The 23,250-nt window shown below is 36.0% G+C and overlaps 1 protein-coding gene across 1 annotated transcript; it reads left to right on the plus strand.

The window, feature by feature from the left end:
- Positions 1-125: 125 nt before the first annotated feature.
- Positions 126-8,788, plus strand: uhmk1 (U2AF homology motif (UHM) kinase 1). The gene is made up of 8 exons (NM_001076659.2): positions 126-780; positions 2,143-2,435; positions 3,812-4,003; positions 4,098-4,192; positions 5,770-5,846; positions 5,932-6,030; positions 6,122-6,210; positions 8,112-8,788. The coding sequence occupies exons 1-8, from the start codon at positions 510-512 to the stop codon at positions 8,256-8,258; spliced, it is 1,263 nt and encodes a 420-aa protein (NP_001070127.2). The 5' UTR covers positions 126-509; the 3' UTR covers positions 8,259-8,788.
- Positions 8,789-23,250: the final 14,462 nt, after the last annotated feature.

A 23,250-nucleotide genomic window follows, 5' to 3' on the forward strand; every position in this document is an offset into this window, starting at 1 on the left:
TATATTTACTGAAGTGGAAGCATGTTAAAAAATGCAAATGCTGGTGAGCTTATATTTGTAAATATAACAATTACAAATAATATTGATTAGCAAGATTGTAGGAAACTCTACTTTTGCTTTCTCGTCACTTCCGGTATCATGGCCACCAAAACAGTGGCAAAAATGTCCGAACTCGGTCCTCCTGAGCTGGGGTAAATGGATCTGCTGTGTGTTTTATAAACGCACATCAGCTTTTCGGATCTTTAAGATCCGACTATGCTGAGGTAGAGCTCAAAAATTAGTTTGTTCGCGTTAAAATATGCCATTTAAACCTTCGTTCGTCAGCAGTTGGTGGTCGTTAGCTGTAAACTCTGGCTTGCAGAAAACCACTATGCAAAGATCATTTCAACTAAATAAAGTTTCTGCAAAGGGTTACGGATGGAGCACACACCACTTATAAACCTGACACAATTTAACTCTGATTATCGTTGATATTGCTTATGGCTTGCGTTTCTGGCTCTAGTGCAAAAATGTCCAGTCCAAATGTCAGCTCACCTGCGATGGCGGTGACTTCAGCGGCCGCGGAGCAGAAGACGAGCCCGGCGTTATTTGAGATCTACGGGAAGATCTGGAACGTGCAGGCTCGGTTGGGTCAGGGCGTCTCGGCCTCGGTCTACCGTGTGAGCTCCGGAAGGGCCACTTCTGCTGTAAAGGAGTTTCAGGTGGACCCGCAAGGTGGAGATTACGGGTACCTCAAGGAGAGCTCGGTGCTGGAGAAGATTCAGGGACATAAGAATATCGGTAAATTAAGCTAAGACACGTATGTTTGAAGCAGGGGGAAGGGACTACTCTACTAATGTTCAACTTCCAGGAGATTCTGCAAGTTGTTTGTTTTTAACAGCGTAATCTAAATATTAAAGAATAAGTTTATTACATGGGGACCTAATATTTTCTAGGACAGAAGGCGATTTTGTAGTCAAAATAATTGAGAGCCATCGATTTAAACAGCTCTGAAAGATAAACTGTAGTACTGACTGCAAATTATTGTTAAAATATATGTATATAAAAAAGTTTTTTGATTACATAGAACGCATATTGAATGTGTCTTATGCAGGGGTGCCCACATTTTTTAGTATCAAGGGCCGTGGGCAACTTATACCAAGGTAAATATACCAAAGTATATTAAATTTGCCATGTGTAATTTCCTAAAACATTACTTTAAATTGCATTAACTAATGCAGTATAACGTTAAATTACAACTACTTGCAATAAAACAATCACATTTTTAACAGCAGAATCGGCTTTTGACTTGATTTACTCACCAAAGATAATCTGATTAATTTACAACATTTAATTGAAACCTTTAATTTCAGGTAGCTTTTAACAATAAAGCAAACAAACAAGGGTTATATTCAATTTGAATTGACAGTCTCAAAACCATCCCTATCATTCTCCCTCTGTTCTTAGATAGGATGGTGGGCCAAATCAGAGGTTGCCAAGGGCTAACTTTGGCCCACAGGCCCTAGTTTGGCCATATCTGGTCTAGTGTTGTAGTTGAGGTATTATGGTAAATTTATATAAAACATGTATTTTTATGTTGAACAATTAACATACTCTGTCTAACCTGTGTTTATAAAAAAAAGTGTACCTGGTTATATTAAATAGGTTAAGCTAAATTGTGTGTGAAAGTGATTTTAAAGCAAATTTTTTTAACACATATTTTGTGAGTCATAATAAAATGACACAATTTTTTGTCCAGGGAAAAAAAGTAGTAAAAGTGACACATTCCTATGTACAAAACAAAAAAAGGTATACTTGCATAAATGCATGAAAAATGCTTATGAAGGGGTGACCCACATTTACAATATGTTTAATAGTTCGCAAGAGGAAAACTTCTCCATTAAAACGGCTGAGTCAAGTTAATCTTTATTGTCATTTCACTACATGTGTGGACATACAGTGGAATGAAATGTGTCTTGAAGGGTCACAATGCTACATAACTAAACAATCATAATTTTGAACACAACACTTGATGTAAGAGCTATTTTAAACCTATAAATAACTAACATACCAGAGTGTTAATCTAACTATACGAACTATACATATACTATGAATACTGTAAATGAGTCCAGAAGATCCAAATGTTCTTTGTTGTGTCTCTAGTGACGCTGTATGGGATGTTTACCAATCATAACCCCTTTGGTGTGGCTACTCATTGCCTGTTGTTGGAGCTGCTGGATGTGAGCGTGTCTGAGCTGCTGGTCCGGGCCAGTAATCAGGGACACTCCATGTGGTTGATTCAGCACTGCGCCCGGGACGTTCTGGAGTCTCTGACCTTCCTGCACAGAGAAGGTTTCGTCCATGCAGACCTCAAGCCCCGCAACGTCCTCTGGAGCGCTGATGATGAGTGCTTTAAACTCATCGACTTCGGCCTTAGCTTTAAAGAAGGGCATCAGGTGACAAGTTGAAACAAGCTGCTGCAGACACATTAGCATTTGCTGTCAAAATCATTCAATGAACGAACAAACAAGCACTGCCATTTCAATGTTTGGGGTCATTTTGAAAATAGTATGTTATGCTTACAAAGACTTTTTGTTGATCTGATGCACGGTAGTGCTGTGTAAATATAATAAAACAAATTGAATAATTATTTCATCTAATAGTTTAAAATGTTTTAGGATGTCAAATCTCAATTTTCAGCATAATAAATTTTCAGCTAAAATTTTCATACATAATAATATTCTATTCTATTATTCTATTATAATAAATTATTTAAACAATCTATGGCATTTATGCAAGTACATAATTGATTCATTTAATTAATATTTTGACAAAATAATAGTTTGCAATTGTTTAATATTAAGTACATTTTAAAAATTGTTACGGGTTTATAATATTTAAAAAGGATGCTTTAACATTTAGGTGAGATGTAATGTGTGTGACAGATCAAAGATGAGGCAGGAATCGGTTCTAAGTTAAAGCAGTTTCTTCTCAGTGGATTAAGCAAAATATATGACAATAAAACAAGAAAAAAAACATTTACAAAATTATTTTATAAACAAAGACAATAAGTGTAATCCAAATCAAAGAAATTAACAAAACAATCCTTATATCTAACATCTAAACTTGGCGACAAAAATAAATTATGAAATAAAACCCGATATCTTCAGTGCACACGACACTCGATCTAAACGAATTAAACTACAAATCTCAAAATTACACAGATGGAAAAACATTCAAGCTAATCTAACATAAACAAGCTAAACTAAAGCAAACCTAACAAAGATATTCTATTGCTCAGTTTAGTATCACAACAACCAAAGCATTTACTTAAAGGCAACAAAGTTCAACAAGAAAACTTGAATTACATCAGAAAAGTTGAGGTAATAAATCACAGACTAAAAATGACAAAACAATCTTTAAATTCTCATTTAAAGAGAGGCTGTCCGGGGATTGGTGGAACTGGCACCTGAACCAATAAACAACCTAAAAGTGGAGAGAGGAGGGTGAAAAAAATAAATACTCATACAATTAACGTGGAACATAACATATATATTTTTTTACTGTTCAATATTCTATATTAAAATTATATCATCTATAACTTCAACAAATACATGAAATATATTTTTTTATACTTTCAAAAACATTTTTTTCCAGAATAAATTATTGAACAAAATATAATTAATTGAATAAATCAAATGTTTGCTATTTGAAATAGAATTGCTAAATAAAACATTAATTAAAATGTGTGGCCTTACACATTTGAATGGCAGCGTATTATCAATGTGCCTCTAGTATTATAGGTTTGTGGTTCTTGTCTGTCTCATCACAGGATGTGAAATATATCCAGACAGATGGATACCGGGCTCCTGAAGCTGAGCTGCAGAACTCACTGGCACAGGCAGGTGTGGAGAGTGACTCTGGCTGCACAACCGCTGTGGATCTGTGGAGTCTGGGCATCGTCCTGCTGGAGATGTACTCAGGAATGAAACTCAAAGAAACTGTCAAGTCTCAGGAATGGAAGGTCAGATGATAAAGTCATTTTTTGCAATAACTATTTGAAATGACTTAATAGCTATTACTTGAACTGTTGTTCTTGCTTTCTGTTGTGTCTACAGGATAACAGTTCAACAATCGTAGACCATATCTTTTCAAGCAATGCTTTGGTTTACCCGGCTATTCCTGTCTTTCATTTGAGGGATCTGATCAAAAGGTAGGAAGTAAAAGGAGTTTGCAAATCTCAGCACACTTTTTTCTTCAACAGATCAACTGAAAAGTGAGTCAGATTTCAGGCTGAAATAAGACTCCTATACACAAGGGTTTTCATTGTTTTAGTAAAAACAGTAATGTTGTGGAAAGTAATTAAAAATAACTGTTTGGTGTATTATATTTTTACAAAAAAAAAAAAAAAAAAAAAAAAAATATATATATATATATATATATATATATATATATATATATATATATATATATATATATATATATATATATATATATATATATATATATAAATGTGTATTATATTAAAATGTTTAATTTATTCCTAGGATGTCAAAGCTGACTTATTTTAGCAGTCATTACTTTGGTTTCATGCCATGTCCACAGCAAAGCGTTTTCTTTTAAAACGCATATTTTCTCTCTCTGTTTCCGCATTGTCCACAATGAGACAGCGTTTTTAGGAAATGAAAATATATCTATTTGAAAATGCCAATGTTTTGACAGCTTATTTAAAGATTGATGGCAGTTTACACATGCTTTGCATTACTTCTCTATAAAGGACACAGATTGTTCACTAGGAGCTTGGTTAGTAGCGGACAGTTGCAACATTTGTGATGTTTCAAAGAGATGGAAAGTAAATAAACGGCATGTGGATATGAAAAACCTCTTATGTCTGTGCGCATACGCAGTACATGAAAGCGTTTCACCGATAGTGTGGACATGAAGGGTTTTTAGACGAAAATGCTTTTTATCAAATTTATCTGGATTAGTGTAGACGTAGCCTCAGTGTCACATGATCTTTCTGTTTTGATGCTTCTAAGATGTTGGATGTTTATAAGTAGCTGCTGCATAATATTTTTGTATGAACTGTAATTTTTTAATTTTAAATATTAGATTTTGAATATGTAAAATTGAATACATATTTCTTTCATACATTGTTAAAAAAAAAAAAATATATATATATATATATATATTTATATATATATATATATATATATATATATATATATATATATATATATATATATATATATATATATATTGATATTTTTAAGATATGATACAATTAATTACTCAATCAAGAGTGCAATTTTCCTGAATTTCATCACATGAATGAATGTGAAGTTAACACTGAGTGAGCTGCAATACTCTTTTAATGTACTTTATTTTTATTTTATGTACTATATGATATTCTGTACTATATTTTTGTCAATAATATAAATAGCTCCGAACAAAGCAACGCTATATTGTGTTTCAAAATAATTTTTGAACAAATTGAAAGCAACAAAATTTCAATAATTCATTAAGACTTGCTTTAAAGTCTCTTGCTTAGTTTCTAAATGAATCGGCCATTTTGGAAGAATAATTTGAATGAATGATTTGAAAAATCACTCATTAAGACAGGGATTTACAAAAACCTACTGGGCTTAATATCTATTTGTGATAGGCCTAAAATAATACACAGTGGTTGAACAGATCTCAAAAATAAGATAATTTTTTGGTCAGTTTCTCAACTATTATTGTTGCGTTTTCTTTAGATAGGACTATAATGATGTGTCTTACCATCCCCAGTATGCTTCACAATGACCCTAAACTCAGAAGCACAGCCAAGGCTGCATTAATGAGCCCTTTCTTCAGCATTCCCTTTGGTTTGTATCACTCAGCATCTAAACTATTGTCTGCATTGTTCAGTGTGTGCTGTGACACTGTATGAAGAACTGCTTTGGGTTTCAGCACCTCATATTGAAGATCTGGTCCTTCTGCCCACACCTGTCCTGAGACTACTAAACGTAATTGACGACAGCCATCTATATAATGAAGATGAGTATGAAGGTCGGTCTCTGATTCATTGGTTCAGAAATCGACGTATATTCTTTGTTATTGTCTTTATTTAGCAGATCTCTACGTTATATGTATGTCTTAGATATAATAGAGGACATGAAAGAAGAATGTCAGAAGTATGGCACGGTTGTATCCCTACTGATCCCAAAAGAGAACCCTGGCAAGGGACAGGTGAGTGACAATTCATTTTAGTAGGGAATGTAATTTTTTTTCCGTTACCCGGTGATTTTGTAATATAGAAGAGTACAGTAGTATTCATTGTCACCTTTTTTTCCCCCAAGTATACTATTGTTTTTTAGTCAAGTTGTAGTTAATGTTTTATTTTTATTCAATGAAAGTGTATTATTTAGTATATTTTAGTCACACTGAATGAACATTTTATAACTGTAATGACAATAACTGATGATAATTGGAGTCATTTAATAAAATGTCAGCTCATGCTCTCTAAAAATGCTGGGTTGTTAAGCCAAATGTGGGTTAAATAAGAAACAGATTTAACCGCTTGGTCAATTAAAAAGTATTTTAAAAATAATTTTGTTATTTAATGGTTGAGTTTGTTCAAATTTGACCCAAGTTTGGGTTTAATCAACAAAGCATTTTTGTGTGTACTGATACAAGAATCATCCATTACCTAATATATTCCTAATTTATTACATTATATCACACAATAAAACATAACACCCTCTACAGTATAAAAATTGACAACTCAAAAGCATCTCTCGACAGTTAAAATAATAACATTCATAGTATTAATACCAATACTTTCAAATTATATTTTATAATACTAGGTCTATAATATAAAAAAGTAATAATTTTATTTTGGGAATGTGTGAAACTTTCAATTTGTTACCCACTACTAGCAAATAACGACAAAGAAAGAAAGACAAAAAGGTAGTAAACGTACAAATCTATTTGCATTACAAGCCAGCTTTATAATCACAGCAATACTTTACAATGATATTACTTTGCAGTTTCATCAAAAATTATTTAAATAAAAAACTGAGAAGATTGCAACTGGAAAGTGATACATGTTTTGAATAATGCTTTTAGAAGAAGAATAAAGTGAAGAATTTGTATTTTTTTTACTTTGTAATTTAGTTTTTGGTTGTGACGGGAGTCCAAAAAAAAAAAAAAGACTTTGAAATCTCAAACAAGAAAGCTTGTGTAGGTTGTTAAAAAGTAGTATTTTCATATTTTTGCTAAAGACAATATAGATAGGTTTTACTACTGACTACTACTTGCAACAGTAAAAACTTTTCCAAATGTTATTTTAGATATTTGTTGTTGAGTTAATTCAAGCCTTTCTGCAACAATCAGTCACACACAATGCCATTATATAGTTCACAAACACACACACACACACACACACACAAACAAACACACACACACACACACACACACACACACCTTTAGCTGTGCACCGTTTTCGCACGGCAAATGTTACAGGATACAAGTTAATATCCACTGCTGTATGGATACCCGTTATGTTAGTGTACAAAATAAACCTGATTTAACTCCACAAACGGGTATTGAAGTGTCTTGTTTTCTAATTATACTGATACTATACGGCTGTGGTGAGGAATTACGTAGCAACTTTACTGTCTTTATTACAAACATGCACTGTTTTAAAACATTTTAAACTTGTAAAACTCATTCTTGAGGTGCTGCTTATCACAGAGAGCTAAACAGATTTATTTTAATCCCTGTTGCTTTGCGCACGTCCTGTCCTGTTGATAAGATTATACGCGTTACTACAGAGACATATTAATATGCGTCTGTCAATCAAACCGGTGGGCAGGGAAACTGCACTCCTACATCACATTGCGGTGGGTCTCAAAATGGGAGGGATTTGGATCCTATTTTAACATCAGGAAATAAAACAAATGTGACTTGGTTTTTCTATCACACCAGTATGACTGTGGACACACTACTATACCTACACAAAGTTCTGTCCTATTAGCTTACAAAAGATGATTTTCATCATAGGTGCCCTTTAAATGATCACTTTGAACATTGTGCTAAGTACTATGCCATCTAGTTTGAAATACTAATTGTTCGTCTTGTTTTGACAGGTGTTTGTGGAGTATGCAAATGCTGGAGACTCCAAAGAAGCCCAGAGATTACTGACAGGCCGTACTTTTGATGGCAAGTTTGTGGTCGCTACATTTTACCCACTGAGTGCCTATAAGAGAGGTTACTTATACCAAACTGTGCAGTAAGGCTGCACACACACACACACACACACACACCTCCATTCAAAAAGTGTCATTTACTTTACAATCATGTTAAGTTCACTTTGTGTGTATTGTATAGCTGATGCGCAACCTTTAATATTTACGTCACAAAGATTAAGATTATTGTGAAAATAAGACACATGAGAGTAACAAGGAGAAAAGATTTAGTGCCTGCTTTCTACTTTTATATTAAAGGATCGCACCATTATAAGACACTTACATTTACTTTGTGATAGCTGGTTGCCAGATATTCACTATTTATGCTTCCATTTTCTTTTCTCTTTCTGCAGTAGCATTGATGCGCTGCTTTGGTTTACACACTGCCTTCTAAAAACACTTTAGAGATTAGGTTTACATGCTCTTTGAATGTCTACAATTCCACAATTTGCAGTTTACGTGGGCTGTTTTCTTCCGTTCTATTTTTCCGTTGTTAGTTTTAGTGGTGGTATGTTGGTATTTCCAGTAATTATGCACATATTTATAAACTACTGGCGAAATACACTGGCCTACATGCACTGTGGCGTGGTTAACGTTTATGTTCGACTTGACCATGAAAGCTGTTTTATAACCTTATTTTTAAAAAGACACAAATCCATCAGCGTCTACAGAGAGAGCACAAATATGAGCGAGCGGGTAGCCTTATGCTATATAGATCATCCTTAAGTGACTTTTCATTGCATATTCAGGGGAACGAGACTCCACGTCGAACACAAAAGCCACAATCCGTGTCTCATCTAAAATGTTTGTCAAAACCTAAATTGAAAATAACATCGTTTTACAATTTCAAACTTGAATTCCAAAGTATAACTTGTCCTCTGGAGATACTCAAGTGATAAAATGCATGAGATGTTGTGGTGAGCAGCATTACTCATTTATAGCACACGTCTGTGAAGATTCAGGAGCAAATAATCTACTCTGTATCTTCCTTAAGCTGGACTGCCTACACGCTGATAAATAATGCTGTTTACTTCACCTGTGTTACTTTCATATTTAATATATGGTAACACAAATGTGTAGCACACATTTAATATTAATTCAGAAAGGCTTTTTCTTCTTGTTGGCCTCTTGCTGAAGGGAAAGTTCAGCCAAAATTGAAAATCTGAGTATTCAAGCTTTTTCTTTAGCCAAACATTGTAGAAGTTTTTTGGCTGAGTTTAAGATGATTCATTCGAATTTAAAATGCATGCCAATGTTTTCCAATGTTTTCCACTTTGAGGGTAAAAAAAATCAATGACCCTTCCCAACACCTCTCCATTCTCGGGTAACATGCCGGATCCGTTACCCCAATCTGTCCTGGCACCTCGCAATTTAGAAATTAAGCACTGCTCTAACAACTGAGATCAACAACAAGACTTTTGTCAGGTAGTGGACATTGAGCTCTTATAAAGCAAAATATAATCGCTGAAACATTTCTTTTTATAAATTGTGTTATCAGAGGGTTTCAGCCAAAATATTTGATGTCCTACTGAAGAGCCACAAAGTTAATGATTAGTAACTTAACACTTTTCATTTTTGGGTGAACTATCCCTTTAATGCTCAGACGTTTTCTACAAACATATTATAGTCAAATATATCAGCTATCTGAGTGGATTTCACAATCTATACAATAAATAGTGAGTGATTTTGGAGTCGTAACATTATTTAAAGGCTTTTCCGTTGTCGTGATAATATTAGTTTTTTGCATTGAGTTTGTCTGTGATTGCATGACATGTGGAGTCTTTGATAGTACTTGCACATAGCCGTCGTTTGTATGAGCATTCACATTTATTACTTCATCAACATCGTCTCATAGTTTGTCAGTCTTCCGGGTAAAATTGTTTTTTTTTTATTCATTCTATACAGTCCAAATGGCATACTTTTCTTTGTCCTGCTGTCTAGAAACATAATTCACTTCCAGGGCTGTAATATTGAAGAACGGGTTGTATTGCAGGCAGATGTTAAACAAAAAGTCGAACACAAAATACTATTCATTTACTTTTCTAGATGGAGAGTGGATTATATTTCCTTGTGGCTATTAGTTGTTTTTTTGTTGGTGATGGGAATGTTTTTAGGATGTTGTAGTAAAAGAGCACATTGGTCGAACTGATATATGCACGTTCTAAGAAAATGTCTTTTGGGTAATTTACTGAAAAAGGGTGATGATCTAGATTTCATACACTTTTATATAATTCTCTGTCACTTTGACTTTAATGTTAAAAAGAGAATTATGGAGATGAGCAGGAGATCTTTTAGCATCCTCCCTATATGAATCTGTATTGTTGTCACTACAAAATGACACTCTTGATTAGAAAGATTCATTAATTAAAATGTGAGATTGTATTGAAATGCGCTACAGTCATCCAGTTGTGACTTAGGAAACTAATTCACCACTGATTTTCTCAATATTTTAAATTTTTTTCCTTTTTCTTTTAATGTACAAGTAAAATAATGTATGCTGTAGACTAATACTTGCTCTATAATGTACAATTCATGGATTCAAAAAATACAAATGTAATGTTTTTAAAATGTATGTTTATGATAAATACCTATATACTGTTAGGCAGTGTAATTTACATTGCAAAACATTTAAGTATGATCAAGTTCTGATTACAACAGACATTTTTTGTTTGGCTCAGAGAAAAAAACACATAACCCATAGGAAAATTGAGGAAACCATTGGCAAATAAGTATTCAGACTATGACGTCAAGGCTACAGCACTCTATTTCCTTGTTGTTTATATCCTGTTTGAGTCCGCGAACACGTACAGTGAGCAAATAAATGGCTTTTAGGATGTTGGAAAAGAACCGTTTATTTACTAAAAAACTATATTATATTGCTATATACTATATTACATTACAGAATTGATATTTTGATGAATCTAAAATAATGAAACAGGTTTGGGTTACACTTTTTTTGATGATCGATTTGTTGAATTTAAGTTACATTGCATCTATATACCGACTAATTCTTTTTAGATTAACGAATAATGAACTTCGAATAACAAACTTCTTGAGCTCTTATTATTTTGGTGTGCATGATTATTGAAGCGCACCTGATATCCGATCCCTTCAGAAAGGGACAAACAAGTAAAAATGATGTCGTCTGAAACTCTCTGTAGTACAGCACGCCAACCAAAAGGGCAGTGTAAATGCAAGCCTGTTAAAGGTGACTCGTCCCGTACCGTACATATCAGTGAAAAATGAGCCATAAGCAGACTGTTAGGGTTAGTGTAAGTTGACATGTACTTGCAAAGTTTCTTATAGTCAGTTAAAAGTCTGTTGAAAGAGCAGTATCAATAGATATTAAGTAGACAGTCTACTAATACTCAAATGGACCATTAAAACAAAGTGTTACCCAGATTAGATTTTTATATTATGTATAAACGGTAGCTTTAGAAAATAGTTCACAGTGCATTAAAACATTTATGTGAAAGGGACATTTTTGAGTCCTAGATTTAAAGACAATCTAGTTATTTATTTTTTTGTTTGTTGGTGTGAGGTCTTCTTGAATGAATGACAAAAAGATTCATTTCAGAATTCTAGAAGACGTATATAGATGTGAGAACAGCAATAGTGAATTCAAGTGCATCTTGTGCTTATGATGAGCCATCCAAACTTAAATCCAGCCGATTAATTTATCTCAATTTGAATAAAGTTCGAAATAGACAGCGAAGTCCTCAATCAAAGTCATCAAAGGTCTTTAAATAGAGCCTTGAGTCCCCTAACAATGAGAAAGCACAAAGATTTCTTCCCGTAAGTATTTCATTAAACCTGACATGGGTTTGTGTAAACATTTCATGCTGCCTTAATTTTTAGTGTATGCTTTAATAACGTTACCGTCTGTAAACACTAGACTGTGATAAAAGTGCCAAAATTGTTTCAAAGCCTGCCCTTTTTCGCCCTCACCAGCAACCCTGCAGAAATACCCACAACTTCAGGGAAGCCATATATAAATGTTTATGTTGAACGTTGCCTTGCAAACTTTTTAATGTGCTACAGTTGGTTGCTTGAGATTATATGAACATAGAAGCACAGTGCTGGGGTTTGGCTGGCCTTTGTGTTTGTATAGTGAGTAATGAGTCTCCCAAGAGAAAACCCTGCAGGGTGGAACCACTGATAGACATGGGAGTGAAATGCTCTTTGGGTCTTAATAACCCAAGAAAGGTTGGAGAACTAAATGGCAGCTTGAATGGAGAGAGAGAGAGAGAGAGAAAGAAAGTTTTGAGTTGGTATGTAGAATGAAATAAATACAGAAATAGCGTCCTTCTCTTTTACCTTCATATTTATGTTGACAATATGCTTTGTAACCCTTTTTAAAAATGTATTTGCTGAATCTGCAATTTTATTGGTTTCAATATTGCAATAAAGTAATAAGATATTGCATATCTCACAGCATGCACAAGATCTTTACAGGAAAAGTGCAAGAAGTCACCTGACCTGAGTGCAGTTGTTTTATGAGGAAATGTGAACTTGACACGAATCATGTATTGATATTGATAATCTAGGGTTAAAGTTCAGAGACTCAGTGCGTGGCTTTAAGGAAGTCTCAAAGATGTATTATGGAAGGGTTTTGTTTGTTAGATCAGAAGTTTATATGATGCTTTGGATTAATTTTAAAAGCTGATGAAATAGTCATCAGAAGTGAGTTTGATCTGTGATCTGCTGATTCTAGTGAAGTTATGACAAACACAAATGCAATCTGTGTGGTAATATGATCATAAGTTCTGCAGACATGGCGTTTACAGTGTATTTGTGGTACACAAGTGCATTACAGTGGAAAATGTGCAGGGTTTATTTGTGTGAAAAGAGTAAGGAGAATGATGTGAATACTAATAAAATATTACTAAATGTTTTATATGCAAATTCTATTTATGAAGCTTTCCTTTTGTGCTTAATGTATTGACATTCTATGCTGCCACTGAATAAAGAATGTAAAAACAAAGTACAGTTTTGTTTTCAGGATTGCTTGATCACATACTCAGTATTTTGACTTATCTGTTCTCAGATTTGTGAGGTAAAAACTTGCAGTTGCATGTTGTGAAGTCAGAATTGTGAGATATAAACATGCAGTTATGTTTTTCCTTACTCAGAACTAGACTTTCTAACTTTATACCTCAGAAATATGAGGATGAAGTCAAAATTGTTAGAAGATAAGTCAAAGTCGCAGGTTTACTTCTGGCAATTGAATTTTTCTCAAATGACCATTGTTGTTGTTGTTACAAGCAGTGTTGGGGGTAACGCATTACAAGTAACACAAGTTACATAATACAAAACAATTTTTTGAAAATGTTACGCAAGTTAAGGAAAAGGGAATTATAGTCTCAATGGACAGGGATTTTAAGTAGTAGAAAAAGTAGCAAACACATTGCTTTAAACTTTCAAAAAATCTGTATATACTGCATAGGTTCTTTTTAATTAAATTTTTAAATGAATTTTATGTATAAGTATGTATGCATGTATGTCTACATCTCTCAAGCTTTGTCTTATTTATAAAATGCACGTTCATATCATACAATTCTGAGAAGGACAAAAAAAGTCAGACTTCTAAGATAAAGCCAAAATGAATGCAGTGGCAAAAATTGTCATCTATATCATTTTCAAAAAAAAATTCCAAACCATTAAAAATGAAATATTACATGATGCTCTTTAATATAAATGAATTAGTGATTGCAGATTCAATTGCAGATGAAGGTGCTTTTTTGGGTTTAATAATGATAGCGTTAACCTATATTTGAATTTATAAATGGCTTTATGAATTCTACATTGGAGGTTTGTTTTTGGCCTATATTTACTATTATTTTACTTCATATTATACCAATCACGAGTTTTTGTATTGCCCTATTGGTTTCAGTCTAATTATGCCTGAGGCAGCGATTGGGTAAAACTTAACTTCATTCTTTAAAAAATTCTATACAAAGCTCTGCCTTAGAGTCCACATAACATGTGGCAGTCAAAAACAAGGCTAAACTTGAATTTGAACATGTACAAAATATAACAACGACCTGAAATCCAGCATTTAGTGTGAGGTTGAGTGTTTTATGTATTAGTTAAGAGTGTTAGAAAGATGTTGATGTCATTTTGGACAATGTAATCAAATGACTGACTATGCTTCATGAGAGACTGTGACTTAAGAGCTCTGGATGGATTGCATAATATTCATGTTTGTCAGAATAAAGTGTTCTTGTCTGTCTCATGACCTTGTGTGTTTTTTAGGATGTTTCAGAAATACTACTGATTTGTTTAAGCATTATATTTTTTTAATCTGTATGCATGAAAAATAAAGAGTATAGAATAAACAGTGCTATACGTGCAGTGCATTTAATAAAATGTGGAAACTAATACATCATCAAATCTTATAATGCAAGTGAACACTACTACTAGACACTAGATGGCAGCACTGCCTTTCAGACTGAAAATTCATTGCAGTTGCACTAAAAGTGTCTGAATCTCAAAATGTAAATGTAACGTGAATGGTAAGTTGCATTGATGAATTAATGGACATCATAGCTGTAATAAAATTATATTAAAGCCTAATGGGGTATGTTTTTTTGCTTCCAGAAATGTTTTTCCATTATGCTAGTTTATACAGTTGAAATCAAACATTTACATACAACTTACAGAATCTGCAAAATATTACTTTGCCAAAATGAGAATCATACACTGGGAAAAAAAGTCATTAGCTTGCAAACAATGTGCTGAATTTAAACAGATTAACTACTACATTTTTTTAATTTTATGAAATGCATGTTATTTTTTATTTGCTGATGTGAACAAGATACAGTGTCAGCATATACAAGTACTAAAAAAATCTTTTAAATTCATATTTTAAATAGGAAGCTATACAATATTATACTTGTGCATATACTTTAGATTAGTCAGTACTGAAGTCTAATCTGGAGCTTATCTAACAATATAACTTACAATAACGGTCCAAAACCTAGTATACCCAAATGTATATAGAAAGAGTATGTTATAGAAAAATATTAAATACTAATATATTTTTTTAAAAATTAGAAAAAATAAACAGAAGCAAAATAATAATAATAATAATAATAATAATGATAAAAAAAATTCAAAAATTTAGTTAAATTTTGTATATTGTAATTGTAGTTTGAAATTAATAGTATTATCTTCAATTTCTGAACATGTTTGGGGACTAAAATATTATTTTAATAAATATATCTGTTTAATAAATCTCTTTTGTTTGAATGCACCAAAATACATTGACTATATTCACTGAGAAATGGATACTGTACTCCATTATGCTGAGCACTGTATTTGGCATTTAAAGTTGTTTACATATAGACAAATAAACTAAGAGAAAATAGGAGTTGAATTTATAAAATTACCCTGTTCAAAAGTTTACATATACAGTATTGATTCACAGCTGTTTTTTTTCCCCGTACATGCATAAAAAGATGTTTGCTGTTTGATCAGGCTATTTATTTAAAATGAGCCGAAACAACATAATTCTTGAAGGTTTTTTGAGACAACTCAATTGTTTTATGTTTAATCCACTTAAATTGTAAAAACTTTAACTTAATTGCTTTATATTGTCACAACACAAATCAATTGTGTGAAATCCAGCATTTTTAGAGTATCTGCTGTTCCCCTTCGGACTTCAATGCTATAAGTGGATTTAATCCACATATGGGGATTTTGTTCAGAAAGCTAATCGTCTGAAAGAGTATGTAAACGGGCCAATGAATTGGTAGCGTCAGCTTGCGCACCTGATGCTTGTTGCAATCAATTTAGCATAAAAGCACAGCGAAAGCAAAGTAAGGCAATCTTTTCGCTTCAGAGATTTCTACAGTCTTCTGAGAGACTCGATGAGGGTTCCTCCTGCTGATATCCAGCGATTTCGAGTGAACGAGAGCGGTCTCCCGGTACAGTGTGTGTACATGCGGTGGCAGACGGTCAAGCTGGGCTTCTCCCTTGCCTGGCGTTCTTTGGGTCCGGTCCTCCAGAGCAGTGCATAGAAAGTTGCAAATTTCACTAAAAGAGCAACACAGTCGTGCAGTACGTCCTTTTCAGGATGGCGCTCTGACCGTACATTTCTGAATGCGGTGGTTTCCTGTCCCCGGATGATGGGCATGTCTCAGCTCGCCCGCTGTCTGTTCGTCTGGAGTCATAAGTGGCTGAAATCGCTGCGCGCCATTCACATGCTCAACAGTGCAGCCGACGCGCTCTCACGGTTGCCTTTACGTCAGTTTTTCGGCACGGATGCACTGGCCCACAGCTAGCCTCGGTGCATGCACAAATATGCGTTTCCCCCAGTGAGCCTGCTCGCGCAGTTACCCTGCAAGGTCAGGGAGGACGAGGAGCAGGTCTTGCTAGTTGCGCTTCCCTGGCCCAATCAGACCAGGATGTCAGAGCTCTCCCTCCTCGCAACGGCCCTCCCCTGGCAGATCCCTTTGAGTGAGGACCTACTCTTTCAGGGACAGGGCTCCATCTGGCACTTTTGCCCCGATCTTCGGAACCTCCACGTGTGGTTCTTAGACGTGAGGTAGACTTAAGACTGCGGTGATTAATACCATCACTCAGGCTAGAGGCCCTCCACGAGGCGCGCCTACGCCCTGAAGTGGAGTCTGTTTACTAAATGGTGTGTCTCTCGCAGAGAAGACCCCCGAAACTGCCAGATCATCGTTGTGCTTTATTTCTTTCAAGAGAAGCTGGAGAGGAGGCTGTCGCCCTCCACACTCAAGGTTTACGTGGCTGCCATCTCCACTCATCATAACGCAGTGGCTGGCAGCACCGTGGGAAGGCATAACCTCATCATCCGGTTCCTCAGAGGCACTAGGCGAATTAATCCACTCTGCCCCCCTCTTATACCCTCTTGGGATCTCGCCCTCGTTCTCACCAGCCTGCGTTCAGATCTCTTCAAACCACTTGACTCATTATCTTTAAGATTTCTGTCCCTGGAAAAAGCTCTGCTGGTCGCGTTGGCATTGATTAAGAGGGTCGGGGACCTGAAGGCATTTTTGGTCAGTGACTCCTGCCTGGATTTCGGGCCAGCTTACGTTATCCTGAGTAGGCCCAAGTAGTTCCTAGGTTCCTACCACACGGTTTAAAGACCAGGTAGTGAGCCTGCAAGTGCTGCGCCCGTAGGAGGCAGACCCAACCCTTTCAATACTTTTTCCAGTTCGCGCTTTATCTGGACCGCACTCAGAGCTTTAGATCATCTGAGCAGTTCTTCGTCTGTTATGGTGGTCGGCAGCAGGGAAGTGTCTACTGAATAGTGAATGCCATCTCCCTCGCTTACCAGAGCCAGGTCGAGCTGTGTCTCCCAGGATTGCATGCGCACTCCACTCGGAGCATCGCATCCTCTAGGGCGCGTACATGCGGCGCCTCTTTAACAGTCATCTGTAGAGCTGCGGGCTGGGCGACACCTAATACATTTGCAAGGTTTTACAATTCGCGAGTGGAGCAGGTTTCCTCAAGGGTATTAGGAAACCCTTGGTGATTGAGGAAACAACTCGGTTAAGGTGTTGAAACACGCTTGCTGTGCCATTCTCCCTAACACGGAGATATGTGCGCTTATTCACTCTGTCAGTAAAGTTCCCCGCTTAGGTGAGCCCAGCAGAATTCTCCGAGGCCCCCAGCACTGACTCATCGGAGGAGTCACTCGCTGGCCCATTAAGTTGTAGGTCTGCCCTCTGGTCAGCCCACATTTTTGGGTATAGTTGCCTGCTATGCGTGATACCCACGAGGCGATCCCATATGCTTATTTGGCCACGGTGCAGTCGTCCCTCACAGGCAGACCCATGTCTTCTTTAAATCTTCTTTAAAAGGGATAAGTAAGGGCCAGGGAAAACGTTGGAAGACGCCTCTAAGATGCAGGTGCGCTCACGCTATGCCTGGCTATCCTCTCATCAGAGACGTAGTTAAGGTGCAGTCATTACGGCAATTTCCAGACATTTTCCTTATACGTGGATTAAATCAACCAATAGCATTGAAGTTCCCCATCCGAAGGGGAACGGCCTGGTTACAAAAGTAACCCTCGGGGAGCGGAAATGCTATATTCCATTGCCATAATGATTGTTCCTCTTTAGGTCTCTTTAGCTTAAAGGTTCAGGACACCCTGGAGAACTTTTTTTTTTAATTAACAGATTTGTGTGTGTTGAGCATCAGTTAAGACAATGTTAGCACCTGTCAGCTTTAATTGTGGGGAAAACTGGATAATTTTGAGCTTTTGTCAGCAAATTTTAGCTTCCGGGTTTAAAATGATTTTTGGGGCGGGATCAAAATCGGCGACGTAGCGCAGTACTGCAAGTGCAATGATGACGCGTCGGTTTCTCATTATTATTCATAGCGGAGTTTCTTATCCTATGAGAAGAGCCGGCTGCTTAATTATTCATGAGACCTGCCAGAGTCAAGCCCGAGCTGTGAGACACGTCATGGACCCACGGCACGGGCACACAGTATTTAGCCATTCATGAAGGCTCACATGCGTTTGTTTCCATGATCCACGGGGTTTGTTGCATGTTTTCCCCCGCGATCTTGTCAGGGCCGATCATACAGCAAAGCTGTGTGTGCTGCTAGCATTTTTGTCGGGAGAGCAACACGAGAATTAGAGAATGGCGGACGCTGTCTTTTATCAGGAGTTCGTTCACATTCAGACACATCACTGTGCTGCTGTGTTTGCCTAAATCCTCCAGATTACCAGCAGGGCTAACGGTTAAAATAGACAGGTCAGGAGACCTGCTGGATACGGGGATTGAGGGAGAAGTCCTCATTTATAGGGTTTACATGAACACACTTATCTTTACAATGATATAAATTGTGGTTATGTGTATATGAAATTACGAATAACAAATGTAGCAGGGCATTAAATCACTGTTCATTTCTTTGCATTTTAACTTTGTAAACTATAAACTCATGCGTCTCCTCACGGTTTGTCTCATTTTGTGAGCTAGCTTCGTTCGCTCACGTTCTCCCCTGCTGGCCACGCCCACTCCTGCCCGATGCTCGCGGAGCTCCACGCCCATTAATCATGCATCTTTTGAAAAAATCTTAAAGTAGACTTTAACCGAAAGTGGGGGGTGTTGTGGCCCTTTAAAAAGGTTGCCTCACCTTGCTTTCGCTGTGCTTTTATGCTAAATTGATTGCAACAAGCATCAAGTGCAATTCATTTGGCGTTTCATTGGCCCGTTAAATAATCTTTCAGACGATTGGCTTTCTGAACGAAATCCCCATATGTGGATTAAATCCCCTTCTAGCATTTCCGTTCCCCGAGAGTTACTTTAACAACCATAGAATATCCTTCTCGTCCCACAAATTCCTTTTCTTATTCTCATAAACAGTTTTGTGTATTTAGACCCTTTGCAAAAATGACAGCTTTTTCAGATCCATTTTGTTTTCACACTAAGGACAATTGAACTCATATGCAACTATTACAGAATCAAAAACTCCTTGATGCTTAAAGAGCCTGGGGGTGACAACTATTTCAATTTTTAATGCACTGTAGCTTCTGAAGATCAGTAATAAATGAAAATAAATGATTTTTAGGTGAACTAAGAAAAACAATTATTCATCTTCAATCCGTTCAAAAGTTTTCACCCCCTGGCTCTTAGTGCATTGTTTTTCCCTCTGGATCATCAGTAAACATTTGAACCTGTTGTAATAGTTGCATTTGAGTCCCTCAGTGTGAAAATTTGGATGTCTATTCATTTTAGAATGAATTCATAAACACAAAAATGCTAATTTAAAAAAAAAAAAAGCTTAGTCTTGATTATAGCAACCTAAACACACATTAAATATCTTCTTACACCCTCTAATAAGCATATGTCTGGTGTTTTCAATCATAATCTAGTCTCTGTATGACTCAGAACTCTCCTTCAACATAAGTCAACAAGAGAAGTTTAATCGTTGTAAAACAAACAGTCCGCCTCTCCCCTAGAATAATTTGAAGTATCACTCATGTCTAGCAAAGGTGCTGCAGTATGAGTGTGCTGAAGATAACACACAAGGATGGGGGTTTATTGAAATCCATAACCATATGCACAAACTGTACAAATATCTGTGCTTGCCTTGGCAAACACCACTAAAATGTGTGGGCTTAGACTCCAGGAGCAGGATTGAGCTCTACGGTATGATTCTTTAAAATTGGATAGTCTTTCTCTCAAAATAACACAAAATCCATTAAAAAATACAGCCAATTCCAACACAGCTGTCTCCTGCTGTGTGTGTAAACAGGCAAACAGGCTTTAATTCCTGAGCTGCATCTTGGAGTGTTTGTGGCTCAGTCAGGTATAATTAGTTATAAAGTAATCAAATGACTTGCCTGCTGAAAAAGGGATTACTCTTAATGTTTAGATAATTTCATTACAAATACTTATAATTTACCTGCGTTAAACACTGTGCTTACTGTAGTTCTGTATAAATCAGAAAGCAGCAGAGCAATTTTTTTTATTTGTATTTTGAAGAATAATTATATTTTTCAACTAAATAAAGCTTAAATGTATCAAGACGAGTTGCACATATTCAAGAAACAATTGAGTTAGAAATAACAACAATGATAAAATTCTAAGAAATGGTGCTATTGCTTAGACTCTTCTTTTTAGTATTACCTTTTTATTCATTCACTCATTTTCTTTTCGGCTTTGTCCCTTTAATCAGGGAACCGCCAACTTATCCAGCATGTTTTACGCAGCGGATGCCCTTCCAGCTCCAACCCATCACCATACACTCTCATTCACACACATACACTATGGACGATTTAGCTTACCCAATTCATTTATAGCGCATGACTTCGGACTTGTGGGGGAGCACCCGGAGGAAACCCATGCGAACACGGGGAGAACATGCAAACTCCACACACAAATGCCAACTGACCCAGGCTATTACATATTTATAATAATGCTTAAAGGCCTTTATTGACTCGAATTTAGAGAATTAAGTTATTTGGTAACACTTCAAAAGGCTGTAATCGTGGCATGAATATGAATGAGATTTTCTGCTTGCTTGATAACCGTCATTAAGTGTCATAAGTGCAGTTGTCGTTTTAAATGCAAAGAGGACAAAAGCCATGTTTAACTAAAAAAAAATGTAAATAAAAAAATAATTAACATAAAATATGTGCGACTAAAGCAGCGTTTCCATCCATGTAGTCAGAGAGAACTAAATCGTCACATCCTGATTAACTGGCGCCAAATGTCAAAAGTAAAAATGGAATTTGCTGCGAAGGGAGAAGTTGCATCAATTTTTTCCTTATTTAATAAATGACTTGCACATCAGAAGACGATGCCGACACGCAATGGAAGCGTTGTGGCATTTGAAGGCATCAGACATGGAGCATAGATGCTCTTGACAATTCTAAAGGTAATTAATAATATAATAACACAAATACTGAGATGGTTAGGCATTTTAGAATTACCAAAACAACATTTCAGATGTTTTACAATGTGCTCAGCCTGCTGGTTTGTCCATTCACACACATTTTTATCATTACGTGATCTCTTATAACAAAATCACATGACTTTTTTTAATGTGCATACTGGAATTTGTTCGATAAAAGTGTTTCCATCATAGTTTATGCACATCTTTTCTTATGGAAAATAAGTTTATCCTACTCAGTTATGCACACGTTTTTTCTGCACATTTTCAAAATGTATGCACATCTCGGCGCTTCCATCAAAATGCATATCCAAAATGCACATAAAAATAGGTGGATGGAAACGTAGCTGTTGTTTGAGATGACTTTATGACAACTTGACAAAACTTGAAAATTCATCATAATCTGACTTTGTCATGACAACTTGACATTACCAAGACAACATAACTTGTTATAAATTGGTCATAATGATGACTGTCATGAGGCTACTGTAATTGTGTCATGAACATTTTTCTAATCACTTTTATTCAGTTTTTTATATTTAAAATTTTCATTAAGGTATATCATTAAATGAGTTAGTACTTTGTCAAATATTGAATAAAGCGTCATAATTAAATTTAATGACATTCAATTTGTACCACTGCAGTTACACTGTAGTAAGACTGTTTTAAATTCAGGAATTTTATGAATTCATTCATTAATTTTCCTTCGGCTAAGTCCCTTATTTATCAGAATAAATGCTCTGCTTATGCGCGCCTCAAGTTTTGCCGTTGCGCGCTGTGTGCTCGAGCCTTGAGCGGAAAAAGCGTGTTACCTCAGTCTTTTAATAGCGCATGTCTTTAGACTGTGGGGGAAACTGGAGCACCGGAGGAAACCCACGTGAACACGGGGAGAACATCCAAACTCCACATAGAAATGCCAACTGGAGCAGCCAGGACTCGAACCAGCGACCTGAATTTCATGAATTTAAGAATTAAATTGTTTATAAAATGTTTTCATTTTAATTTTTTAATCATTTAAATACAAAAGTATTTATTAATAACTTTTTAAAAAGTAACTTAACCAAAACTGGTCACAGTGCAGAACTCATGCTTATTTAGCCACAGGTGTTTTATAGATGCATGTGTATATCGTCAGCACAGAGATAAATGCTCAGCTTTCCAGAAGGCACTGATCCTGAACCTCCTCTGCCATACATATTCTGAAACAAGATTGTGCAGTCATGCATGGATCTCCTGCAAATGCAGGACGGAAAGGTTGTAGCGCAGGTTTACATTTACTTTCAAGACCACAAATCTTTCACTTTGCTTGAATGGGAACTTTACTGTTTTTTCCCAGAGAATCCTGTACTAATTAATACCCCCTCATTATGATAGGCGTTCTTTTATAATTCATTCAGCTGACACTGTTGGGAAACTGCTTACCTCAATGAAAGCCCCATACAGGGCCCCTTTAATTAGACTGCAGTAAATTGCTGAAGCTTTAAACCCGGCAGGGATGTGGAGCTATAGAAATCCGCAGGACCCTGTGGGGGTCTTTGGAAAGCAGCCAACAAGAGAGGATATTTACTGTCCCAATCTGACCAAAAACAGACAACAAGAGCTGAAAAACTAAATGTTGAAATGGCATTGTCTTCGGTTCAAACTTTCTGAAATTTCTTTTAGT

The sequence above is a fragment of the Danio rerio genome, chromosome 6 (assembly GCF_049306965.1).
Source record: "Danio rerio strain Tuebingen ecotype United States chromosome 6, GRCz12tu, whole genome shotgun sequence".
In the NCBI taxonomy this organism is placed as follows: domain Eukaryota; kingdom Metazoa; phylum Chordata; class Actinopteri; order Cypriniformes; family Danionidae; genus Danio; species Danio rerio.

Excerpts from the sequence above, each read along its gene's own strand:
- uhmk1 (NM_001076659.2), top strand. The coding sequence starts at position 510 with ATGTCCAGTCCAAATGTCAGCTCACCTGCGATGGCGGTGACTTCAGCG. Across the intron at positions 4,004-4,097 it reads TCAAGTCTCAGGAATGGAAG|GATAACAGTTCAACAATCGT; the intron begins GTCAGATGATAA and ends TTGTGTCTACAG. Across the intron at positions 6,031-6,121 it reads TAATGAAGATGAGTATGAAG|ATATAATAGAGGACATGAAA; the intron begins GTCGGTCTCTGA and ends TGTATGTCTTAG.